Below are 26,520 nucleotides of genomic sequence, written 5' to 3'. Positions count from 1 at the left end.
AGGAGTGGGGAATCAAACCCGGTTCTCCAGATTAGAGTCCACTTCTCCAAACCACTGCTCTTAACCACTACACCACGCTGGTTCAAAGCAGCTTACAATCACCTCCCTCCCCACACACACACACACTACAGGCACCTTGTGAGGTAGGTGGGGCTGAGAGAGTTTGGAGAGAACTGTGACTAGCCCAAGGTCACCCAGATGGCTTCATGTGGAGGAGTGGGGAAACCAGCCCGGTTCGCCAGATTAGAGTCCGCCGCTCATGAGGAGTGGGGAATCCAACCCGGTTCTCCAGATTAGAGTCTGCCGCTCTTAACCACTACACCATGCTGGTTCCCAACACCACGCCGGCTCCAATGGACATTTCCTTCATCGGAGAGCCAGTTATGTTATTTCCTTTTCTTCATGAGTGGAGGAGATGAAACTGGAAGCCCAGCATCGTAAGATAAAGGGACTGATCTTCAAGCACGACTTTGAAAGAACTGTAAATGAAACAACTGGAACAGCCAGACTTTCTTTTTTGTAGCTATATAGACCCCCCGACAAAAAACACACACAAAAAACCCGCTTTTGATCTTCCTTAGAGTTTGTGCAGAACATTCCAGTCATTTTAAAAAGTTGGAAGTTGAAAGGTACTTCCAGAGAGCCTTGAAGTTATTGGCAACAAAAAAAAATTGACTGCGGGAGGGAACGTCGCCATGATCGACCCTTGAATAACCAATCTGCGCTTCCCTGAAATCAAAGCAGTGCCGGAAGGACGTGCGCTCGCATCCAGTTGAGAGTTTGGGGCCTCCTTTGCGGGTACTACCAGTGCTGTTTACGCCTCTCTCGTAAGGCTTGTCGCAAAGGCTCGTAGCTTCGTCAATCCGTCACTGCTACCAGAGGAGACAAATTGGGGGCTGCCAACTCCCTGATTAATGTTCCGCAGCTTGCCAGGTGCCAAGCCAAGCTGCCTCCACCCACCTGCGTCATGACAAATGAACATCTCAGTCAGAAGAGAGGTGGCGAGGAAGGAGATGCAAAGTGCCGAATACCCGTGATGGGCAGGCAACGGAATGAGAGAAGCGACGGCAGCGGAGCTTAACTATCGGCTAGAAAGACGTCCGCGATGGGCGATGCGCACTCCGCGGTGGCCAGATGTGCCCACTGACGATCGGATGTCAAATTGCATGGGGTCATATCGAGAGCCAGCGTGGGGTAGAGCAGCGGGGAAACTAACCCGGTTCAGCAGATTAGCGTCCACTGCTCATGTGGAGGAGTGGGGAATCAAGCCTGGTGCTCCAGATCAGAGTCCACCGCTCCAAACCACCGCTCTTGACCACTATACCACGCTGGCTCACCTATGCTGGAAACTTAGGGCAGATCTGGCTGCTTTTATGGGTTGCTCTGGAGCAGTGGCGTTCAGACCATAGTCTGGAGAACCCTGCAGTTCCTCAGAAGCCTATCATGATGAGAAGGTTAGCAATGGTCAGTGACCATCCTTGGAAGGCAGTTTCCTCAGTGCTGTACTGTGTATGTGCTGGACTTTGTTGTAAGTTTGTGGCAGCGTGGTGTCGTGGTTAAGAGCAGTGGTTTGGAGCAGTGGATTCTAATCTGGAGAACTGGGTATGATTCCCCACCCCTCCACATGAGCGGCAGACGCTAATCTGGTGAAACAGGTTGGTTTCCCCACACCTCCACATGAAGCCGGCTGGGTGACCTTGGGCTAGTCACAGTTCTCTTTGAGCTCCCTCAGCCCCACCTACCTCACAAGGGGTCTGTTGTGGGGAGAGAAAGGGATCAGTGTTGATTGGATTAGTATTGATTTACTAATATGATCTGCGTCCCACTTTTCCACCGGGGTCCCCAGAGTATCTCAGAACGTTTACAAGATCCGTTATTCTTTCGTTAAAAAAAATAAATCTTTCATTTGAAAAATGAAAACCATAAAATAAATGGACCCTTAAGGAGAGATGGGGGGAAAGGGGTATGGAAAAAAACCCCAATATTAATATACTGAACTTGGAAGTCATAAGTGGGTTCAATGGCTGCATGAACTGGTTGCTTCCAAACGGAAGTCATTGTGTTGAGTTCTCAGAAGCCGAAGAGCTCTGCACGGTCTTACTTGACCATCTCTAGGACTAACCTAAAATGATGCCATCATCTGTCTCTGTCTCTCTTTCTCTCATTCCCCTTTTGTTTTCATCACCCTACAGGACACCGAGATCCTGAACACAGCAATCCTCACCGGGAAGACGGTAGCAGTCCCTATCAAGGTGGTCTCGATAGAAGAGAACAGTGCCGTGACGGACATTTCCGAATCGGTGGAATGCAAGTCCTCCGCTGAGGATGTTGTCAAAGTAAGTCTCAGAGATGTTTACTTCTGGGGCCCTCAAACCGTGGCTCAGAACTGGCCCAGATTCTTGATCAGTAAGCCAACAAACCCTCATTAGAAAGTCAGGTACCTTTGGACTTTCTCCACCCACCTCTGCAAAGATTATTTCCTTTTCTTGTCTTTATATGCCCTCTCTTTTAAAAAAACAACAACAAACCTGTCACTGTACAGTTTCATGTAGCCAGAAAAGCGTGGTGTAGTGGTTAAGAGCAGTTGTTTGGAGCGGTGGACTCTGACCTGGAGAACCGAGTTTGATTCCCCGCTCCTCCACATGAGTGGCGGAGGCTAATCTGGTGAACTGGATTTGTTTCCCCACTCCTACGCATGAAGCCAGCTGGGTGACCTTGGGCTAGTCACATTCCCTCAGCCCCACCTACCTCACAGGGCTTATGTTGTGGGGAGGGGAAGGGAAGGCGATTGTAAGCCGGTTTGATTCTGCCTTAAGTTGTAGAGAAAGTCGGCATATAAAAACCAACTCTTCTTCAGAATCAGAATCAGATAACGTTTATTGGCATACTATTGATGGTCACAAGGTCTGAGATAACCAGGTTGTACATATCTAGAACTCTTCTTCTTCTCCTCTTCTTCTTCTTTTTCTTCTTCTATTTATGTTCATTTTTTAATTTATGCACACAAATACATACATACACAAATACATAAGTACATATACATACATATATGGGAAAGCTATGTGTGTTCATCACTATCAGACCCCCATAATTATCCATCCCCTGCATTAGGTCTGTTGCTAGTCCAAAATAGATGAGTCTAGTCTAGTCCAAAATAGATGAGCTTTATTGGGCATGCATTCATTTATATCTCTTTATTCTAACGTTTATTTGAGGTATATATTTATTTGTATGTTGCCTTTCCAAAATGACCCACAAGGGGGCTTTTTATCAGTGATAATGTAAAAACGTAGTTGCAAAGTACCAACCCCCACCCCAACAACACACAGTTAAATGCATGAAAAAACAGCCCCACCCAGAACAGCACTATGAACAAAAATGACTGTGGGCTTAAGAATAAAACGACAATAAAGGGGAAAGAAAACTATTAATTTGCAAAGTCTCTGTGATCTGACAGCTAAAACTAAGCATGGATAGTCCCAGGGGAAGCAAAGTTCAACAGCAAGTACCACCACCTAAAAGGACCTGCCACTCAGGTTCACCCATTCGAAGCAGAGCCTCCAACATTGACCTGAGAGAGGTTCATATGGAAAGTTAAAACACAAGGCTTCTTTCCCTCCAGTACATGGTCCATTTGGGACACGGACCCTAGACCCCATGGGGCCTGGGGATGGCCCCACATGGATCTGTATTGGACCTCTTAGAAACCCTAAGGCCCTGCTGTTTCCTTAGGCGGCAAAGAAGATGCTTCCTGTTACCTTCAACTCCGTGTTTGTTACCAGTGAGATCTCCCTGATGGGAGGAGGAGGAAGAGGAGGAGGAAGAAGAAGAGTTGGTTTTTATATGCCAACTTCCTCTACCACTTAAGGAAGAATCAAACCAGCTTACAATCACCCCCCAACAGACACCCTGTGAGGTAGTTGGGGCTGAGAGAGCTCTAAGAGCTGTGACTAGCCCAAGGTTATCCAGCTGGCTTCATGTGTAGGAGTGGGGAAACCATCCAGGTTCACCAGATTAGCCTCCACTGCTCATTTGGAGGAGTGGGGAATCAAACCCGGTTCTCCATATCAGACTCCATCGCTCCAAATGACCGCTCTTAACCACTACACCACACTGGCTCTCAAGAAGCTGATGTCAATGTGCAGAGCACATGGGAAGCTGGGATGTGGTTGAATCCCATAAATCTCCCTCTGGATATCTGGGGAATTACTCTTCTTCCTCCATATTATTTCCAGAGCAGACTTTGTGGCAGATGTGAGCTAGATCCTTGGCCTGCCACTTCTTTCCGAAACAGCCTTTCTGCCCCAACTAGCTGCTGACCACAGATATAAACTCTTTAGTCAATAAATAAGTTCGTAGCACTTCCACCAATGATGAAAGGCGCCACCGTTTACCACGTAAGTTATGTTCTTCCTTGATCTGCCGATGGCTTGGTTCTATGTTCATTTGCTGATGGCTCTACCGTCGACAGCCCCATAGTTCCTTTGAGTCCAGATTTACACCCATCTTCATGAGCTATAAAAATGCTCAGCCTCCAAATCATGGTCCTAACCTTTTAGAAGTGGACCAAAGTGTATTTACAGTGGCACTAAAGCATGAGTAACAGCCGAATCCTGCTTGCTAAGCTAGGAGTCTCCAATATGATCTATCAGCCTCTATTAATAACCATTGCCCCTATCTGTGAGAGCAGGCATCTGTTCACTATGAAGAAGAAGGAGAAGGAAAAGGAGAGTTGGTTATTATATGCGGACTTTTTCCACCACTTAAGGAAGGCTCAAAGCGGCTTACAATCTCCTTCCCTTCCCCTCCCCACAACAGACACCCTGTGAGGTATGTGGGGCTGAGAGAGTTCAGAGAGAACTGTGACTAGCCCAAGGTCACCCAGCTGGCTTCGTGGGGAAACTAACCCGGTTCAGCAGATTAGCGTCCACCGCTCATGTGGAGGAGTGGGGAATCAAACCCGGTGCTCCAGATCAGAGTCCACCGCTCCAAACCACTGCTTTTAACCACTACACCATGCTGGCTCACCTATGCTGGAAACCTAGGGCAGATCTGGCTTCTTTTATGGGTAGCTCTGGAGCAGTGGCGTTCAGTCCATAGTCTGGACTTCGTTGTAAGTTTGTGGATTCTAATCTGGAGAACCGGGTATGATTCCCCACTCCTCCACATGAGCGGCAAATCTGAAGCAGGTTGGTTTCCCCACTCCTACACATGAAATTAGCTGGGTGACCTTGGGCTAGTCACAGCTCTTAGAGCTCTCTCAACCCCACCTACCTCACAGGGTGCCTGTTGTGGGAGGGGAAGGGAAGGTGACTGTAAGCCTGTTTGATTCTTCCTTAAGTGGTAGAGAAAGTCGGGAAGCATTAAAATGTGATTTCCCCCCGTCTTCTGTCAAATGGTATAGCCCAAAAGGATTCTACCACATTCACTCTTCCTTGGTAGTTCAGCTCTTAGTGGGGGAGACTGCTGTCAAGACACAACCAATGCATGGGGCTTTCAAGAGAAGAGACGAACAGAGGTGGTTTGCCAGGGCCTGGTTCAGTGTAGCAACTCTGGATTTCCATGGCGGTCTCCCATCCAAGTGCTAACCAGGGCCGACCCTGCTTGGCTTCCAAGATCTGATGAGATCGGGCTAGCCTGGGTCATCCAGGTCAGGGCTGCTCAGTTCTTACAGCCCATGAATTAATCCCGGTAATGGAGCTGTCCATCCCTGCAGTGCTGAACTTGGGTTATGTGCTTCAAAGTAATCCTATTTCCTTTGAGTGGCCTTTATCCCAATAGTACAGTCATCAGTGCTCACTATGAATGCCCAGGTGTGAAAGACAGGTTCCTGGACCATGCTCAGAGGGGCTCTTTCAGAGCCAGCGTGGTGTAGTGGTTAACAACAGTGGTTTGGAGCAGTGGAATCTAATCTGGAGAACTGAGTTTGATTCCCCACTCCTCCCCGTGAGTGGCGGATGCTAATTTGGTGAACCGGGTTTGTTTCCCCACTCCTCTACATGAAGTCAGCTGGGTGACCTTGGGCTAGTCATAGCTCTGTTAGAGCTCTCTCAGCCCCACCTATCTTACAGGGTGTCTGTTGTGGGGAGGGGAAGGCAAGGCAATTATAAACGGGTTGGAGTCTTCCTTAAGTGGCAGAGAAAGTCGGCATATAAAAACCAACTCTTCTTCTTCTTCTATAAGCCAGGTTGAATTTGGGCATACAATCAATATTCCGGAACTCTGGAAAATCTAGGTTCAAATCAAGTCATAGGTCTGAGAGGTCAAAAAGTCAAGCCCACCGAGAAAGAATCTTCTAGTTCTCCAACACCTCAAAATATGAAGGACTTTTTCAAATTGCAGAGGGCTCACAGCACTGGAAAACTGTGCGGGAAGTCCTACCAACATCCAGAACAAATTACCCTGCCCTGAAGTAGATACTTTATCTGTAGTCAAATGACTTCTATTTTATTGTGTGTCTATTAATATTAAACGGAATGAAGGTGGGCTCTACCATATAACTTGGAAGCTTCTACCTTTGACAAAAAGATAGCTGACAGCGGAATATTTCCTAAGTAGATCAGCAGGTAATGGCTGCACTGTACGTTTGAGGAGTATTTTTGCCCCCCGTAGCTAGGGCTGATTTACCGAAAAGCAAAACCCACATCTGGAGAGTCAGCCGAAAACAAAAAGAACTTTGGGAGAAAAAACATTACAGTGAAATAGTTTGTAAAAGAGATGTGTTCAGCTGTTTCTCTCATGCAGCCGTCCTGCAATGAATGATTGATCGTTTTGAAGCGCTTAATGGTATCGGGTTGTTGGAAGCGGCTCAGGTGCAAATCCTTTGGTATCTTCGGTCTGCATTATGAAACTGATTTGCTTACAAAATTAATCAATGAAAGCTAATGGGGAGAGCAAATAAAGACAACGAGGGGAATTTCAATCAGATTGTGCTTAATTTTATTTATTTATTTTTGCCGTCAAGTCGCAGCTATGTCGCGGCCCCATTGGGTTTTCAAGGCAAGAGACATTAAGAGGTGGTTGGCCATTGCCCAAAAGGAAATGTGCACCCTTTTTCAGGGGAGAGAGCGCCCCAGCTTTTCCAGTGCTTCCGGATTATCTAGAATTCTTTACCATTCCAACCTTTCAAAGCCTTTTCTTCTTGGCCAGACATAATGCCTTAGCCCTCAATGAATTATTTGGCAAATTCTTAGATAGTACAATCAAACAGATTGTACAATCAAACAGATTGCCCATGTGGAAAGGCAAAGACAGAAACACCCATTTTTTTATTCAGTTGCGACTGACATTTTTCTATAAGATCTTTTATTACTCCATTGATTTCACACTTTGCTGTATGTTCTCACAACTACCATTTAATCTGTCTGCTGTCTGGTAAAGATAAGGCTGTTACTCTATCCATAGTTTATTATTTAACAGCCACTTTGAAGATACACCGAAAGGTATAATCAAGTTATGCCTAAATGTTCCTTTCTGAACACACCCGAAGCTGCCTTATACTGAATCAGACCCTTGGTCTATCAAAGTCAGTATTGTCTACTCAGACTGGCAGTGGCTCTCCAGGGTCTCAGGTAGAGGTCTTTTATGTCACCTGCTTGCCTGGTCTCTTTAACTGGAGATGCCGGGAATTGAACCTCGGACCTTCTGCATGCCAAGCAGATGCTCTACCACTGAGCCACGGCCCATCCACATTTGCGTACAGGCACTCATTTTGCACTAGAACTGGTTTGCCATTGCCTGGCTCTGCTTAGCGACCCTGGAATTACTTGGTGGTCTCTCATCCAAATAATAACCAAGGCTGACCCTGCTTAGCTTTCGAGATCTGATGGAGAAGACATCCAGGCTATCCACAAGGTTAATCCATCAGGCCAGGAGCTCTTGGCCTCATGCCCAAGGCTCCATGCCCCTGGCTGTGCAGAGGCATGAAAAATCAGGAGAAGAGTGAATGAAACAAACTCTCAGCCTAGGTCTTTCAAGGTGGGGCCCTCTTCCCTCAATTCCCCCTCCACAGACCACGGAGGCTGAATCAGGCATGCCTAGACCTTCTCTAGATTGGCTACCGCTTCCCCTCTGCCTCCCAGCTTTGTTCCCACTGCAGTGCTATATTTGAAAGAGGTGCATTACGGCAAAGGGCTCCGTCCTTTTCAATTATTCCCTGTTCCCTCTTCACTCCTTCCCCATCCTCCAGTCCTTGAACTCGAGTCTTTTAAGGCCAATAGTTTGATAGGATTTAAAACTGTCCATTATGGTTTTTTATGGCTGGCTATGGGAGAAAAATAAAAACAAGCGTCAGGCCAAGAAGGAGCAGATTTCTGAGAATCCCAACAGAAGGAGGGAAGGCTGTAAACTGCCTATGGTGGGATTGATTTAGGACACAAAAGTTTACGCGGTTGGAATAAAATTTTACATTCCAGCTGTTGGTTGTAGATCAACAACATTTAGACAGTACTGGGCGCAGTAGAAAAGGAAGAAAGAATTTCAGATCCCAGCCTGGCTCTCCTTCAGTTGCATTTCACTGGTCAATGGGAGAGAGTAGCCCTATGCAGACATCCTGTCCATTGGTAGGACCCTAGCATTCTGGCCATGCTCCCCATTTACTTCAGTGGGCTTAGAAGATTTTAACTGTGCTTGGGATTGCATGGTAGGAGACTCATCTCTTGGTTGTGAAGCTTGCAAAGTGATAAGAACCTAATAACATAAGAAGAGCCCTGCTGGATCAGACCAGGGGTCCATCTAGTCCAGCATCCTGTCTCACACAGTGGCCAACCAGTTCCTCTGGAGGTCGAACAACAGAGCACTGAGGTGGGGGAAATGAGTGGGTCTCCTAGATCCTATAGTCTGATGTTCTAACCACTGCAACACACTGGCTGCCTTATTTAGGACACAGGCCATTTGGAACGCTTGAAAAAAGGGAGGATTATATGTTGCCAGGGTCTCTCACAATTGGGGACCCAAATACTATTTGAGCCAATGAGCGCTTTACCATAATTGGCCATCAGGTTGGGTTTAGGGTTATGCAGATTCTATTGGAATTTGGCCTTTATCAGAGCAACCACATCAGAGCTCAAGGAGCTCTCCAATGTACTAAAGTTCCCCGGCTTGAGCAGCTTGTTCTTCCCTCCTGCAACTGGATTATTTAATTTTAAATCGCTTTTACAACTCTCATGAATATAGGCAATGCATCACTGTATGCATTTATATCTCTAGGCCAAAAGCTACCTATCTGCTTGCTGGTTTCCAATCCCCTCTAGCCACTGACCAAATTGCTGTAACATTATGTTGTCTTCTCAGCTGCTGTGTGTCAGCTACGGAATGCTGCTGATCTGTGCAGCTTCTGTGTGGGGAGTGAAAGATCAGGAGGGGGGAAATCATACCAGAACTGGGGTCAGGTGGAGGAAATGAGACAGAAAGGCCCAAAGGGCGTTCTCAGCATTCCTTGCGAACACGCCCCTAGAATCTTCTAAGTTGCCAAAGCCAACTTGTGCAGCTGCACAAAATGTGATAAGCAATAACCTGTGCCTGTCATTATAATGTCATCTGTAAAAGCCATTTGTCTGAGATATGCTGAATTTTTCTGTTTCGGAACGGCCAGCGACGGCGTCGCAAGGGAAGCCGGAGGTTGGACGATAGCCCAGAAGCTTTTACGAATTGTAGATGCTGGCCAATCTCCAGCCTTGCGCCCCCTCGGCCAACGCATTTGTACTCTTTGTGACACAGCGTTTGGCTCCAAATAATATTAAATCATATATCTGGGTCCATTACCGCTGGGTCAAGCTGAAGGTGAATCGTTTTATCGCACACATTTGTCTCTGCAAAGCAATGAGAATGGCTGTCTTGCACCCCTCAGAGTTTTGGTTAGCAACTACTGTTGCAGGAGGGTCCTTTAAATGGCAGAGAGGATGATGCCCAGAGGGTCCCATTTCTTCATGTTGGCTATCAGAAGTCTCATTGCTACAGCATGGCATAGCTGTTAAGAGCGGCGGACTGTAATCTGAAAAACTGGGTTTGATTCCCCACTCTTCCACATGGAGCCTGCTGGGCGACCTTGGGCTACTCACAGTTCTCTCCGAACTCTCTGAATGAGCCCAGCCCCTTTTCTAAAAATACTTGATGGGCACCAAGAAAGGATTTGGCAGGTGCTATAGCACCCATGGTCACCATGTTGGGGACCCCACCTTAAAGGACCACACCCATGTATGGTACCGTCATTCAAAACCTAGTACCAGTGTGGGGTAGTGGGTAAGAGCAGTGGACTCTAACCTGGAGAACCGGGTTTGATTCCCCACTCCTAAACATGAAGCCTGCTAGGTGACCTTGGGCTAGTCACAGTTCTCTCCGAACTCTCTCAGCCCCACCTCTCTCACAAGGTGTCTCTTGTGGGGAGAGGAAGGGAAGGCAATTATAAGCTGGTTTGATTCTCCTTAAAATAGAGAAAATTGGCATACAAAAACCAACTCCTCCTCCACCTCCTCCTCCTCTTCCTCTTCCTCTTCTTCTTCTCCGCTTCCAACTTTTGTGCTTCTAGGAAAGCCAAGTTTCTCAGATGACCAATTCCATGATGCCTCTATGGAACATCTAATGCCCGCAACATCCTGTTTATCAGTTCGCATTCAGGCAGGAAAGGAGGAGGGCCGTTTAGTTGCTAATGGTCCTCATTAACGAAAATGAAATAGTTTTTAGTGAAGACGGGATATCGGGGAGGGGAAGGAGAAGAATGGGAATTGAAGTTGCCTGTCGGGCTTACGGTTAATTTCGGCAGTTATGCCATTGGTCTTTAGGAATGTGAAAGTCCCCCCCCCTCACCAGCCACTTTCTGCATGATGAACATGCTGCAAGATTTCCCCTGACGTTTATGACACCTTTAGGAATCGCTATGACAACGACTTTATCACACGGAGCCCCTTCATCCTATCTGCATCTTTCTTAATGATTTATATCTTCTGGAGGGTTTTTTCCCCCCTTTAAAAAAAAAAGACCCATTCCTTCCCACTTGTACTTGGCTAGGTAATAAATGAGAAAACTCAATGGTCCATAAATTACAACATTGATTAAAGGAGTGATTACTGATATAACTCTTAAATTGACTATGCTAATGCCGTGCTTGTATTTCAGGACAGTATTTACATGCTGATGATAAATCCACTGCAGCGCTCAGGAGGGTGGGGAAGGGATTAAAAAAATTGTGGAACGGCTTTAAACGAAATGTAAATACTTATAAATAGATAATGGGCTATTATGGGAGGAATTATTTTTCCTCGGCTTTCCATTTTCCCTACCTAACTGTCCCGAGAATTTATCATCTCTGAAGACTAATGAAGAAACTGGAAAAAATAATAATAATATGTCAATTCTGAATCGTTGTGCATGCTGTGAGAAGCGATGAAACTCAGGTGTGTGAGCAATTTGTGCCCCTAGTGTGTGTGTGTGTGTGTGTGTTCAAAGAGGGTATCTGTACATCTTCCTAACAATGCAATAGTCATGCTTATTTGAAAGACTGGTCAAATTGGGAGGTGGAGAGAAGTAGATCTCAGATCATAGAATCATAGGAGCATAGAGTTGGAAGGGACCTTCATCCACAATGCAGGAAATTCACAACTACCTCTCCCTCCCCATCCCAGTGACCCCTGCTCCATGTCCAGAAGATGGCAAATAACCCGCCAGGATCCCTGGCCGATCTGTCCTAGAGGAAAATTGCTTCCTGACCCCAAAGTGGTGATTGGCACTTCCCTGGGCATGTAAGAAAGGGCCACAAGAAACAAACACTGACACAACCCTTCCTGCCCTCCCTCTCATAAGCTGCCTAAGGTCATAGAATCAGCATTGATGACAGATATCCATCTAGTTTCTGCTTCAAAACCTCCAAAGAAGGAGAGCCCACCACCTCCCAAGGAAGCCAAATTCCACTGAGGAACCGCTCTAACTGTTAGAAAATTCTTCCTAATGTCTAGATGGAAACTCTTTTGATTTAATTTCAATCTGTTGGTTCTGGTCCGACCTTCTAGGGCAAGAGAAAACAAGTTCGCCCCATCCTTTCTATGACAGCCCTTCAAATACTTGAAGATGGTAATCATATCACCTCTCAGTCATCTCCTCTCCAGGCGAAATGTACCTTCACAGGAATATGAGGGAGAGGGTCCATTGGAATGAATGTTCCAGTGGTGGCAGAGGGTCTGCAGATCAGATGGAGCAGCTCTGATAGGCTAGCAACTGTGCCATCAGCCAACTGAACTGAACTTTGAAAAAAAAGACACCCCCCCCAAAATGAACAATATTTATCAATATTGTTGATATTTATCTCAATTAACAATATTTATCATAAGCAGTATTGCTTGAACACCCACCAGTCGATCTCCCGTCCTGATTGCTGGTCCTGAGAAGGGAACCAATAATTCATTAAGCTGCTTGGATGCATCAAAACAAATTCATTTGTGTTCTTTGTCTGATTAGGTTGCTTTCTCGTGGGATATGACTTCTTTCCTGCACCCCAGTATGCTAGCACCTCCACTTGTCAAAAGGCACCTAGTAAAAACAAACTGTTTGAAAGGTTTTGAGTTGAGACTTATTCTTAGAATGTATTGCCGTGCCTTTGGTATCTACCTTCCATGAACCAAACTAATCTAGCTATCGCTTCTTACATTGTGTTTTTTCCCTAAACTACTTTTATCTTTAACATATGGTAACTGAACCCAACCCTTCTGTTTCTCGCAGACGACTAGGCATATTGCCCTGAACTCCTTGGAAACAAGAGTGGGATAAAAACATATCCGCTACCTATTTAAGGGTCAGCATGCTCTCTGCTGAGATTTCTGCCTCCTTCTCCTGCAGGTTTCTGACCGGTGTGACTACGTTTTTGTCAACGGCAAAGAAGTGAAAGGCAAAGTGGACGCCATGGTGAACTTCACCTACCAGTACCTGAGCGCTCCCCTGCAAGTCACGGTGTGGGTGCCGCGTCTCCCTCTTCAAATTGAGGTGTCCGACACTGAGCTGAGCCAAATTAAGGGCTGGAGGGTTCCCATTGTCTCCAACAAGAGGTGAGTTTTTGACACTTAACCTCTATGGCATCCCCCTAGGGGGACTACATTACAAGTGTGCGGAAATCTATCCATGCCTTTAGAACATAAGAAAGGCCATGCTGGATCAGACCAAGGTCCATCGAGTCCAGCAGTCTGTTCACACAGTGGCCAACCAGGTGCCTCTAGGAAGCCCACAAACAAGACAACTGCAGCAGCATTGTCCTGCCTGTGTTCCAACACACCCAGTATGTTCGGCATGCTCCTCTGATCTTGGAGAGAATAGGTATGCATCATGACTACTCTCCATTTTGACTAGTAGTAGCCATAAATAGCCCTCTCCTCCATGAACATGTCCACTCTCTTCTTCAAGCCTTCCAAGTTTTCTGTTTGATCTACCCCAGGAATGTTCTGTAGCACCATTAGATAAATAAGAGCTCTTTAACATAAGAACATAAGAAAGGCCCTGCTGGATCAGACCATCAAGCCCAGCAGTCTGGTCACACAGTGGCCAACCAGGTGCCTCTAGGAAGCCACAAACAAGACGACTACAGCAGCACCATCCTGCCTGTGTTCCACCGCACCCAATATAATAGGCACACTCCTCTGATCCTGGAGAGAATAGGTGTGCATCATGACTAGTATCCATTCTAACTAGTAGCCATGGATAGCCCTCTCCTCCATGAACATGTCCACTCCCCTCTTCAAGCCTTCCAAGTTGGCAGCCATCACCACATCCTGGGGCAGGGAGTTCCACAATTTAACTATGTGTTGTGTGAAGAAATACTTCCTTTTATCTGTTTTGAATCTCTCACCCTCCAGCTTCAGCAGATGACCCCATGTTCTAGTATGATGAGAGAGGGCGAAAAGCTTTGTTTTGTCCACCCTCTCCATACCATGCATCATTTTATAGACTTCTATCACGTTTCCCCTTAACCGCCTTCTTTCCAAGCTAAACAGCCCCTGAGCACTTTAACTGCTCCTCATACAACCTTGACAGAATCTTTCCCTGCAGCGCTCAGTTGGGGCTGTTCCCCCCTGCTCTTTCTCCTCCCAATTTCTAGGGAAGATCAGCCACATGAGATATAACTATGTTTCAGCGTACAGAAGGCTACAGGTTCGATCTCTGGCATCTCCAAGCACCCACAGGCACCACACTGGGGACCCCTGCTCTAGAGCCAGCATGGTGTCGTGGTGAAGAGCGGTGGAGTCTGATCTGGAGAACCGGGTTTGATTCCCCACTCCACCACATGAGCAGTGGAGGCTAATCTGGTGAACTGTGTTGGTTTCCCCACTCCTACATATGAATCCAGCTGGGTGACCTTGGGCTAGTCACATTCCCTCAGCCCACCTACCTAGAATCATAGAGTTGGAAGGGACCACCAGAGTCATCTAGTCCAACCCCCTGCACAATGCAGGAAACTCATAACTACCTCCCCCACACACACACAGTGCCCAGAAGATGGCCAAGATGCCCCCCTCCCATGAACTGCCCAAGTTCATAGAATCAGCATTGTTGACAGAAGGCCATCTAGCCTCTGCTTAAAAACCTCCAGGGAAGGAGAGCTTACCACCTCCCGAGGAAGCCTGTTCCACTGAGGAACCCCTCTCTGTGTGTAAAGTGCCTTCATGTCGCAGCCAACCTATGGCGACCCCTTTTGGAGTTTTTATGGCAAGAGGTGGTTTGCCAGTGCCTTCCTCTGCACAGCAACCCTGGTATTCCTTAGTGGTCTCCCATCCAAATACTAACCAGGGCTGACCCTGCTTAGCTTCTGAGATATGACGAGATCAGGCTAGCCTGGGCCATCCAGGTCAGGGCGGGTAACCTCTCTAACTGTTAGAAAATTCTTCCTAACTTCTAGATGGAAACTCTTCTGATTTAATTTTAACCCATTGGTTCTGGTCTGAACTTTTGGGGCAACAGAAAACAACCCCACAAAGTGTCTATTGGGGGAGGGGAAGGGAAGGTGATTATAAGCTGGTTTGATTCTCCCTTAAGTGGTAGAGAAAGTCGCCATCTAAAAACCAACTCTTCTTCTTCTTCTTTCTTCTTCTGGATATCCGCCTGGTTGGAAATAACTGTATATGCTGCTTTGCAGGCAAACCCGGGACAGTGACGATGAGGACGACGAGGAGCGGAGAGGGCGGGGCTGCGCCCTCCAGTACCAGCACGCCATGGTGCGAGTCCTCACCCAATTTGTCGCCGAGGATGCCAGCCCCTGGGGCCAGCTGAGCTATTTGCTGGGCTCCGACTGGCAGTTCGACATTACGGACTTGGTGGCTGACTTTATGAAGCTGGAGGAGCCTCACGTGGCCCAGCTGCGGGGAGGCAAGATCCTGATTGGGCAGGAGGTTGGCATGACGATGGTCCAGGTCAGTCCAGGAGTTGCGTGCGGGTTGTTTTTTAAAAAAATTAAATTTTATTTTGCAATTCAATAAAATGCTTGGGAGTCTATAGAGCATGTTTTGCTCAGGTGCTCCTTGTACGAGGAAACGCGTTGTAAGTTAATCATTCCCCTGCTCAGCCAAATCACAGTCAGCTCAGATGAAGGGAAGATTAAGAGTCTCCTCTGGGAAGGGAATGCCCAGATGGCAAAACAGGTAGCCAAATTTTGTGCAACAGCATATTAACTTCAACCCCTAATGTTGGGCAATTGCAATTAGATCAAATCATAATTTGGTCAATTTCAGTCTATTATAAATTATTTGGAAATTTTAATTAGGAATGTTTTTGGTTGAACTGCTATAATTTTTTCACCTTTTGTATAAATGGCACATGTGTTTTACTGGCTTATGCTGTATTAATAATCTCAGTCTGGATCAATAAAATACAAATGTAACATACAATACAAAAGAACACATAATGCATGACACCAATACAGACATATCTCTACAGTACCAAAACATTCTTTGATTGGCTGATCGTAACATTTAATTTCCTTAATTATTAGGGTTGCCAGATCCCTCTTCGCCACCGGCAGGAGGTTTGGGGAGGGGAGGGACTTCAATGCCATAGAGTCCAATTGGCAAAGCGGCCATTTTCTCCAGGGGAACTGATCTCTATCGGCTAGCGATCAGTTGTAATAGCGGGAGATCTCCAGCCACCAGCTGGAAGTTGGCAACCCTATTACCCACCCTGACCCTGGCCATAGCAGGGAAGGGCAGGTTAGGAATTTTAAAAAATAAATAATAAATAAATTAAGGGGAGAAGGTCACGGTAGCTTTGGAGCCCCTTTCTAACCGCATCCCTTCATGGCTTCCTCCAAAGGTCCTCTCGCCACTTTCGGACTCCATCTTGGCAGAGAAGACCGTGACGGTGTTGGATGACAAAGTGACCATCACAGACATGGGGGTGCAGCTGGTAGCGGGGCTGGCACTCTTCCTTCAGCCCAGCACTGCGAGCAACCGGGCGATCGTGGCGACGGCCGTGGCTCAGGACCTTCTCCACACCCCCAAACAGGTAGTTGGCAGGCTCTTCTTGTGTTTGTTGCCTGCTGGCATGTCTCCTGGATATTCGTAGCAGCTGGGGTAGGCCACAAGGGTGCTTAAAAGACACAGAATTCAGCTTCCTGAAAATTCCTACATCTAGAGTTTTTTAAAAAATATTTAAAGAAGCTTTCTAGTCTACATGTTGAAAGACGCTCGAAAATTCATATATTGCAACTGTCTATACCAGGGCTAGTCCCTGTTTTCTGGAGCCAGTCCTGGGTAAATCTGTGCCTCAGAATTTCAGACAGAGAGGATCCAGGGTTCATAAGAGGTGGTTTTAGTTAGAATCATAGAGTTGGAAGGGACCACCAGGGTCATCTAGTCCAACCCCCTGCACAATTCAGGAAATTTACAAGTACCTCCCCTACACATCCCCAGTGACCCCTATTCCATGCTCAGAGGAGGGCAACAAAGATGGTGAGGCGTCTGGAGACCAAGTCCTATGAGGAAAGGTGGAAGGAGCTCGGTATGTTTAGCCTGGAGAGGAGAAGACTGAAAGGTGATACGATAACCATCTTCAAGTACTTGAAGGGCTGTCATGTAGAGGATGGTGCTGAGTTGTTTTCTGTTGCCCCAAAAGGTCGGACCAGAACCAACGGGTCAAAATTAAATCAAAAGAGTTTCCACCTAGACATTAGGAAGAACATCCTTACAGAGCGGGTTCCTCAGTGGAACAGGCTTCCTCGGGAGGTGGTGAGCTCTCCTTTCCTGGAGGTTTTTAAGCAGAGGCTAGATGGCCATCTGTCAGCAGTGCTGATTCTATGACCTTAGGCAGATCATGAGAGGGAGGGCATCTTGGCCATCTTCTGGGCATGGAGTAAGGGTCACTGGGATGGGGGAGGTAGTTGTGAATTTCCTGCATCGTGCAGGGGGTTGGACTAGATGGTCCTGGTGGTCCCTTCCAACTCTATGATTCTATGATTCTAAGGTGGAAGCTAGAGGCATTGAGGTTCTCGTACTGAGCATGAGCCAGACACAGTAGAGGGGTTCCTTCTTGCATTCCTTCTGATGGCTTTGAGTGCAAGCACGGAGTAGCTGCTTGAGAAGCTAAAACATGAACCGGCGAGTTGAGATCCATCTCCCCCCCTCTCCCCCAGAATGTCTCTTTTGTTTGGGCGCCCAATGAGCTGTAGCCCAGCTCAGATGAAAAGAGGAAAGGAAACAGGGGAAAGCAAATGTTAATGGCCATTTATGCTTGGCGATTTTATCGCGCCACCGCTAATGGGGGAGAGCGCAGGAACATCTTCGACTGAAATAACTCTGGTCTGTTCTTCATGCCCCGCTGCAGCTAGAGAATATTTTCTGCTCTTCTCCTCCCCCCTCCTCTTTTTTGCTGGGAGGGGGGGAGAGTTGAAAAGGGGGTTATTTCTACTCACACAAGGAAACACCCATTAGCATATGGAGAGGGTAGGGTTGCCAACCTCCAGGTACTGCTAAGTAGGAAGACAGCACGTGGCTTAATATGCCAGCAAATTGCAGGAGGAACTGAAAGATTACTTAACCTCCAGGTACTAGCTGGAGATCTCCTGCTATTACCACTGATGTCCAGCAGATATAGATCAGTTCCACTGGAGAAAAGATGTCTGCCATTTAAACCCCCTCAAAAGCCCTGGTAGAAAGTCAGGCCTTGGAGCGCCTCCTGAAGGTCTCCAAGGAGGGGGGGCCCTCACCTCTTCAAGGAGCCCATTCCACAGAACCAGAACCACGATGGAAAAGTCCTGGGCTTTGGTTGATGCTGGATGGGTCACCCTAAGTGGTGGGAAAGCCAACGGATGGCTGCCGGAAGACCGTGATTGGCGCACAGGGCTTTAAGAGTGGGAGAGGACATGTTCATGGAAGAGAGGGCTATCCATGGCTACTAGTCAAAATGGCTACTAGTCATGATGCATACCTATTCTCTCCAGGAGCAGGGGAGCATTCCTGTTATATCTGGTGCTTTGGAACACAGGGAGGATAATGCTGCTGCAGTCGTCTTGTTTGTAGGCTTCCTAGAGGCACCTAGTTGGCCACTGTGTGAACAGACTGCTGGACTTGATGGGCCTTGGTCTGATCCAGAAGGGCTTTTCTTATGTTCTTATGTGGTAATGGCTACCAACTTGGAAGGCTTTAAGAGGGGAGTGGACATGTTCATGGCGGAGAGGGCTATCCATGGCTACTAGTCAAAATGGATACTAGTCATGATGCATACGTATTCTCTCCAGGTGCAGGGGAGCATTCCTGTTATATTAGGTGCTTTGGAACACAGGCAGGATGGTGCTGCTACAGTCTTCTTGTTTGTAGGCTTCCTAGAGGAACCTGGTTGGCCACTGTGTGAACAGACTGCTGGACTTGATGGATCTTGATCTGATCCAGCATGCCTTTCTTATGTTCTTATATGGAGGGAGACATTCCTTGAAAAACTTCACCTGCCCATTTCCACTCATTAAACCCCTACTAAAGGAGCAAGACATTTTTTCCCCACTGTCCCGTCGACAACTTCAGAAATCACAGAACTGCGCCTTCTTGGGACCTTTTTTACCATTCATTGTTGAGTGCATATTGACAGATGTGGTTTGGTTCTTAGGTCATGGGAAAAGAGGGTTTCATTCAGAATCTGACAGCTGTCACGGGGTGGGGGGTACCAAAGTCTTCATTCCTCTTCCGTGGGGTTCTGCTGCCACTCAAAATGATATACAGTATTTGGCTGGCTTCGTGTCAATGCCACCTTCAAATAAATCAGAATGGGTTTTGAGGGACATCGGTGGCAGTCAAGTGGAAATGTCTTTTGTTGACAAAGAGGGTGGGGAATGAAGAGAGGGAGAAGGGGAGAGGAGGCTTCTACCCGTAATCCCTCCTTGAACGATTTGTTTATGACTTGTAATTAACGGGCCTGAGGAGATTTGTCAGCTCGACATCCCAGGTCTCACCACAGAGGAAGAAGCTCTGCAGAAGGAGATGGTTCCAATCCATCTTCATCCCTTGATGGTAATTGGAGGAGCTTGTCAGAGAATCACCAGCAAGGGGGGATTTATTGGCAGAGCACCGTTAAATTTGCAGAAACAGCTCTTTGAAGGACACGCTACTACATCATTTTTCGGCTGAGAAATATTTTCTCTTCCTTCTTTTTTTTGGGGTGGGAGAGGGGAGATCTTCAGAATGTCGAGTTATTTGAGAGGTTTTTGCAAGAGGTAGGCGGCCCTTTTCCTGCCTCCACGGGTCCAGAAATAATTTGGACTCCATACTGAGTCTTGGGTCATTGATGCATGGGAGTTTTACCTGAGGTTTGTTGCTCACTGGACCCACACTTTCCTGTTGGGAATCGATGCACCAGCAGTCTCCAAACTCAAATCAGGAAGTATTTGAATCCCCACCCCTTGAAATGCTGCTTTGTAATTGGCTGTAGTGAGAGAAAAGTCCCCCCCCCCCGAAAACCCATTGTCGCATAACCCAAGCCTCAGTTTTTAAAAGCCTTTCTTTTGCTCAGAAAGAGCTCTGAGGAAGCAGGAAGTATTTGAATCCCCATCTCTGGACATGCTGCTTTGTAAATGGCTGTGAGCAAAACTAAGCTTGTGTGTCCTGCTCTTTCCTTTCTGCATGGAGATTTCACCCAGGCTGAGCTCAGGGGAGAGGGAAGAATCGGGTTAACAGAGGCACTGGAAGTCCCGGGATTTGTGAGGGCTGGCAGCGAGGTCATCTCTAATAGATGGAAAACTCATTCATAACTCCAGGGAACAACTGAGACAGACAGAATGTGAGTGAAAGTACCCATGCATAAACAACCTTGGTAGTGTTTCTAGACTCTGGTGCTCCATCTCTTCCTACGACTGTCTGACACCCGTCGGATTCCCAGGAAGCTCGTCGTACAATAGCTTATCCTCCGCTGAAGCCCATTGTGAAATAGCTTATTTCTGCTGAAGCCTGTTGTGCAATAGCTTATCCTTGCTCACTTAAATGTGATGGATTATAGGGGACACAATCATCCTACAATACATTACCAAAGTATACCTTGATACCGGCCTTGGGCAACATGGCAGGCTGAGCACCCTATAACTCTGTAGGATTCACACGCAGGCATTGCCGTAGATGTGTGCAAGAAACAAGACCTGTGATCACCCCACTAAAGGGAGCTAACTGCTAGAGGGGGTGGGCTGAAGCCTGGAGGATGACATGTTGGAAGAGTTGCAATGTCTAGCGTGCCAAGGAACTGAGAAGACCCAGCAGGGGTGGGCAAGGGGTCAACTAGCTAGGGCTATAAGGCTAGAGACCTTTCCACCCTTTTCACACCTCTTGTCTGTCCTGAAACTGATATTCTTAGGGGACAATTTCCTCCTTCTTCTCGAAAGTTTTTTTTTACCCTCTTTCTCCCTTCTTAGCTAGATAGACAGCTAGAGGCTCTGTCTCTCAGCTTTCCTATCCTAAAATGTAGTTCCCTCAATAAAGGCAACTTTATTTTTAATCATTGAGATAAACCCTTCACTGCATACTTAGCATACTCTGCCAACATGACAACTCTATCAACTCACAGTAACGTTTTTAGAAGGAGGAGAAGGAGAAGGAGGAGAAGAACAGTTGGTTTTTATACCCCGATTTTCTCTACCTTTAAGGAGTCTCAAACCAGCCTACAATTGCCTTCCCTTCCTCTCCCCACAACGAAACCTTGTGAGGTAGATGGGGCTTAGAGAGTTCAGAGAGAACTGTGACTAGCCCAAGGTCACCCAGCAGGCTTCATGTGTAGGCATGGGGAAAGCAACCCCATTCACCAGATTAGAATCCGCCGCTCCTGTGGAGGAGTGGGGAATCAAACCCGGTTCTCCAGATTAGAGTCCATCGCTCCTAACCACTACATCATGCTGACATTCCAACCAAGGCATTCCCAAATAGGGGAAAGGGGACCAAAGAGGGACAGCAATTCGCCAGGGAGAGGGAGCAGAAGGAGGGAGAGGGAGCAGGGCCTGTCTGCTAAATAAGGAGAGGGAGCAAGACCTGTCTGGGAGAGGGAGCAGGAACTGTCTGCTAAATAAGGACAGCTGGAACACTGAAGTAGTGATCCTCAGTGCGAGAACAGAATGGAGGATTCCAGTTTTCCATCAAATATAAGCAGTGTCTGTTGCTCAGATAACAAGTAGGCCCAGGAAGTATAGAAGAGGTGACACGCTGGGTTAGACCAACAGTCCATCCGGCTCAGCGTTTCTGCTAGATGCCTGCAGAAGGTTGATAAGATGGGCGTGACGGCGACATCTGTCCCCTGCGGTTAATCCCCATCATCAGGTAGTCCCAGGGATGCAGACTTCAAAACGGTCGGATCATCCTTTGCTGAACGTTGTCGTCAGTTGCCTTTTTAATCCCGAGATTGCTCCACCCCACAGCTTGCTAATTAGAATGATCCTGCAAAAAAGTCATGGTTAGAAATTCCAGCATCAGTAAAAATTGATAAACATATGTTATCAAAGATTGTCATGCACATTAATTTTGTTTTTAGTCTACTTCTTGTAACGGCCTTTGGCCCTATGCAATAAACGTGAACCTTAAACCTGTGGCTCAGTGGTAGACCATCTGCTTGGCATGCAGAAGGTCCCAGGTTCAATCCCCAGCATCTCCAGTTAAAGGGACTAGGCAAGGAGGTGATGTGAAAAACCTCTGCCTGAGACCCTGGAGAGCCTTGGAGCGGGGCCGTGGCTCAGTGGTAGAGCATCTGCTTGGCATGCAGAAGGTCCCTTTGCTGGAGGTTTTTAAGCAGAGGCTAGATGGCCATCTGTCAGCAATGCTGATTCTATAACTTTAGGCAGATGATGAGAGGAAAGGCATCTTGGCCACCTTCTGGGCATGTAATAGGTGTCTTTTTGGGGGGGGAGGTAGTTGTGGGTTTTTTTGAGGGGGAGGTAGTTGTGAATTTCCTGCATTGTGCAGGGGGTTGGACTAGATGACCCTTGTGGTCCCTTCCAACACTATGATTCTATAATGGCCCTCATCCCATCTCTCATGTGCATGCATCATGTCCTTTCCGCACCCCCTCACGTGAGCTTTGATGTTTTAGTCATTTGCAAATGGCACTGGTGATTGAATTAAACCCCATGCGTTGACTTGGATGCGCCAGCTCGGATGGAGCGGCAGCCGTGCGGTTTTTTTCCTGTGCCACAGTTTGCAATGTGCCGCACGTGGTCTCTTGAAGGCCGGAGAACCAGCCCGTCTTCCCCGTCCCATCCTTCCTTGACAAATTGTTAGAGTCCTCGCCGCTTTGAAGCTACCCTAACCGGCTGGGTTCTGATGCCGTCTGCTGCGCGCGTTTAAACCACCCGGCCCTCTTGCCCTCCTCCTGCTGGGCCGCAATATATTTTCCTCCTCATACCATCTTTGCCAAGCTGGCTGCAAGTGGCTCGAAAATTAAATATTCGCTCCATCCCCGGCTCCTGCAAAAGATAAACACCTCTCGCTGTTCTTTCTGGGAAAAGCTTGACATTTGACTGGGAGGGTAGCGATTGCCTTTCCTCCAAGCTGCAACCAGTTGAAAACAATATTGTCCTGTGCATTTGTTTTTATGATTAGTCAGTAATGAGTGGATAATGGGGCCCCCTCCCATGGTGATTTTTCGCCCATTTCTTTTGATGCACTGGAGTGTGACGTTATGGTGAAGCCCTGGGGTGATTTCAAGCCGTCTCCTAACTTCTGAGGGTACTGGTCACTCTTCTTACACCCGAAAAGATTTATTTGAGACTGCAAAAGTACGAATTAGCGACTTGTCCAGGAGCTCACCCCTTGTTTCTCTGGATGAAACACTGTTCTGACCAGTAACTCATGCAGAGATGCAGTGAGCTTCCTCTGAAAGTGTGCGTGGGGGTCTGTCACGCCTCTTTTTAGAAGTGATTGAATACACCCAGTGAAAGGATCCTGTATGTGTTAATTTATACTCCTGCTTACAAAGCATTTGGAAAAGGAACTGATTGTAAATAATCTGGGATGGAAAAGGTAGTCCCCTCCTAGGGTTGCCAGGTCTCTCTTTGCCACCAGAAGGAGGATTTTGGGGCAGAGCCTGAGGAGGGGAGGGTTTGGGGAGGGCAGGGACTTCAATGCCATAGAGTCCAATTGCCAAAGCAGCCATTTTCTCCAGGGGAACTGATCTCTATCGGCTGATGATTGGTTGTAATAGCAGGAGATTGCCTGTCACCACCTGGAGGTTCTCACAACATTAACACATTCTATTATATGACTACAGCATATACACAAAGCAAGCAACAGTATTACAAAAATGTCCAAGTTGAAGTCAGACTTAGAGTCCAAATAACACCCTCTTTGTAACCCCTTGAGATCAGCAGATGCAGTTCTTGTCCCCATCTCACCAGCTTTAAAAAGGTAAAGGTCCCCTGTACAAGCACCGGGTCATTCCTGACCCATGGGGTGATGTCACATCCTGACATTTCCAAGGCAGACTTTGTTTGCGGGGTGGTTTGCCAGTGCCTTCCCCAGTCGTCTTCCCTTTACCCCCAGCAAGCTGGTACTTTGACTGCCTCCCTTCATTTTGTATTTAGTGTGGATTAAAAGGTGTTAATTTGTAGGACTTGTTTTACAAATTTAATGTGTACCTTTGTTAATATTGAATTTATTTCCATATATACAAATACATGAATACATTGTGAGTCTTGAATATAATTTCTTACCATAAATTGGGTAAAAGGTAAAGGTCCCCTGTGCAAGTACCGGGTCATTCCTGACCCATGGGGTGACGTCACATCCCAAAGTTTCCTAGGTAGACTTTGTTTACAGGGTGGTTTGCCAGTGCCTTCCCCAGTCATCTTCCCTTTACCCCCAGCAACTGGGTACTCATTTTACCAACCTTGGAATGATGGAAGACTGAGTCAACCTTGAGCCGGCTACCTGAAACCAACTTCCATTGGGATCGAACTCAGGTCATGGGCAGAGCTTTTGACTGCAGTACTGCAGCTCACCACTCTGCGCCACAGGGCTCCTATATATAAGTTGGGTACCAGTTGATAAATTGTATTGTATATGGGGGGGGGCTGGTTCCCTTCCCAAGAACTTTATACTCTTTACAAAACTCTTTTCCTCCTCTTTTAGGAAGCCATCGTAAGCTCCTGGATCCAGTTCAGTGATGGCACTGTGACTCCGCTGGATATATATGATCCCAAAGACTTTTCTCTCTCTGCTTCATCATTAGATGAATCGATCATTTCAGCCCATGCAAGTTCTACCACAAAATGGCCAGTGGTGGCAGCAGAAGGTGAAGGACAAGGCACATTGGTCAAAGTGGACATGATGATCTCTGAAGCTTGCCAGAAGTCCAAGAGGAAGAGCATCCTAGCGGTGGGCAATGGTAGCATCAAGGTGAAGTTTGGCCAGAATGACGCCAACGCCCACAGCATCAGTGATTATGACGCCGACGAGATCGAAAACCACGCGAGCGACCGAAGGCAGAAGGCGTTGGACCCCGAGCGGTATGGCCAAGACGGGCGATACCTCGGGAGTTCTTCCGCCGAACGAGAAGAAGGTGCCGTACGGAAAGCCAGCACCACGGCCAAGTCTGTGGTCAAAGGCAAAGTGCTGAAGAGCAACCTTGCCGGAGAAAAGCTCTCCGACGACGGGCAGCTGCAGAACATCCCCATAGACTTCACCAACTTTCCAGCGCAGATCGACCTCCCCAAAAGCGATGGAGGTGTGGGGGACAATGACCTTGTGCAGGCCCCCCGGGGACTCAGTGACTTGGAGATTGGGATGTATGCCCTCTTGGGGGTCTTCTGCCTTGCGATCCTCGTCTTCCTGATCAACTGTGCCACCTTCACATTGAAATATCGGCACAAGCAAGTTCCAGTGGAAGGGCAGGCCACCATGAGCCACTCTCATGACTGGGTGTGGCTGGGGAACGAAACCGAACTGTTGGAGAACCAAGTGGACATTTTGCCCCCACAGGATGAACGCACGACGAACGTTGACCGAGGGATCGGCTCGGAGGAGAGCAACCAGCTCCTCAATGGTAGCATGCCAAAAAGCATCCAGGGCCAACTGCACAGGTCATCAGACTCAGGGGGGAGACAAGGGAAAGAGCAAAAGCTCGAGCCCCCCTTGCATTCACCCACCTCCAAGCGAAAGCGGGTAAAGTTCACCACGTTCACCACCATCCCTCCGGATGACAGCTGTCCGACTGTCAACTCCATCCTCAACTGCAATGAAGACGACATAAAATGGGTTTGCCAAGATATGGACCTTGGGGAAACAAAACACTACATGGAGAAGCTCAAGGAGGAAGCATAGCCCTGGTTCTTGGGTGCTTTGGGGGGGTCGCAAACCACACCTTGATGCCTTCAGTTGTATCAGGACATTGAAAATAGGATGGAAGGTTGGGGGACTGAATAGTCTGGAAAATGAGGCCAATTTTGTAATCAGGGAGAGAGGTTTGCTCAGCCTGTCTGTGGAGGGAGGGCAGTCTTTTTTTTAATTTTTCTGCCCATCAGATGAAATGTTTGTGTTGGAAGAAGAAGCAATGAACTGGCCCCTATAATGAACTGGGGTGAGATGTGGTTTTGAAACTGACAGTTATGAGTCAAAGATAGTTACACACAAGGTACCAAAAGTATTATTTCTTTTCTCTTTTTTTTTATAAAACGAAAAATTATGATTTTTAAAAAAGGAATCTTGTTTATATTTCTAATAAAACATCAAAAATGTGAATGGGACCTGGGACAAAAAAGGGAGTATGAATCGCCCGTTTGCTTTCCATTCCTGCGGCTGGAATGAGGACAGGATGGTTGTCAGAGAAGAAAATGAACAGTGTTTTTTTATGCCCCCCCCCCGAAATGCTGACGTTCCATCTTTCCTACATCTTCTCTTTCTCCGCTGCTCTGCCTTTTATAGCTTACTTCTGATGCATGCCAGTGGGGATTAAAAATTTCCAAATCCTATCGGTTCTTTCCAGACCAAATCATCATCGTCTTCATCATCATTCCACCCTAAATCGGTGGTCCATTACCTTGTCCTTTGAAAAACTCTGCCCATTTGCAACAAATTAGTATCTTCAGCATGTTGTCTGCTTAAG

At 47.2% G+C, this 26,520-nt stretch overlaps 1 protein-coding gene across 1 annotated transcript in view; it reads left to right on the top strand.

Annotated features, from left to right (window-relative positions):
- The window catches only part of TMEM132C (transmembrane protein 132C), a 201,691-nt gene extending 175,798 nt beyond the window's left edge, over positions 1-25,893 (top strand). The window contains exons 5-9 of the mRNA XM_056859083.1: positions 2,193-2,336; positions 12,826-13,031; positions 15,110-15,383; positions 16,279-16,470; positions 24,549-25,893. Of these exons, the coding sequence (XP_056715061.1) occupies positions 2,193-2,336; positions 12,826-13,031; positions 15,110-15,383; positions 16,279-16,470; positions 24,549-25,739 (2,007 nt within the window). The 3' untranslated portion in view covers positions 25,740-25,893. The remainder of the gene's footprint in view (positions 1-2,192; positions 2,337-12,825; positions 13,032-15,109; positions 15,384-16,278; positions 16,471-24,548) is intronic.
- Positions 25,894-26,520: the final 627 nt, after the last annotated feature.

This window comes from Euleptes europaea, chromosome 13 (genome assembly GCF_029931775.1).
Source record: "Euleptes europaea isolate rEulEur1 chromosome 13, rEulEur1.hap1, whole genome shotgun sequence".
Classification (NCBI taxonomy): Eukaryota; Metazoa; Chordata; class Lepidosauria; order Squamata; family Sphaerodactylidae; genus Euleptes; species Euleptes europaea.
Note: the sequence above shows the minus strand (reverse complement) of the source record. Positions and strands in the feature narration are given on the sequence as shown.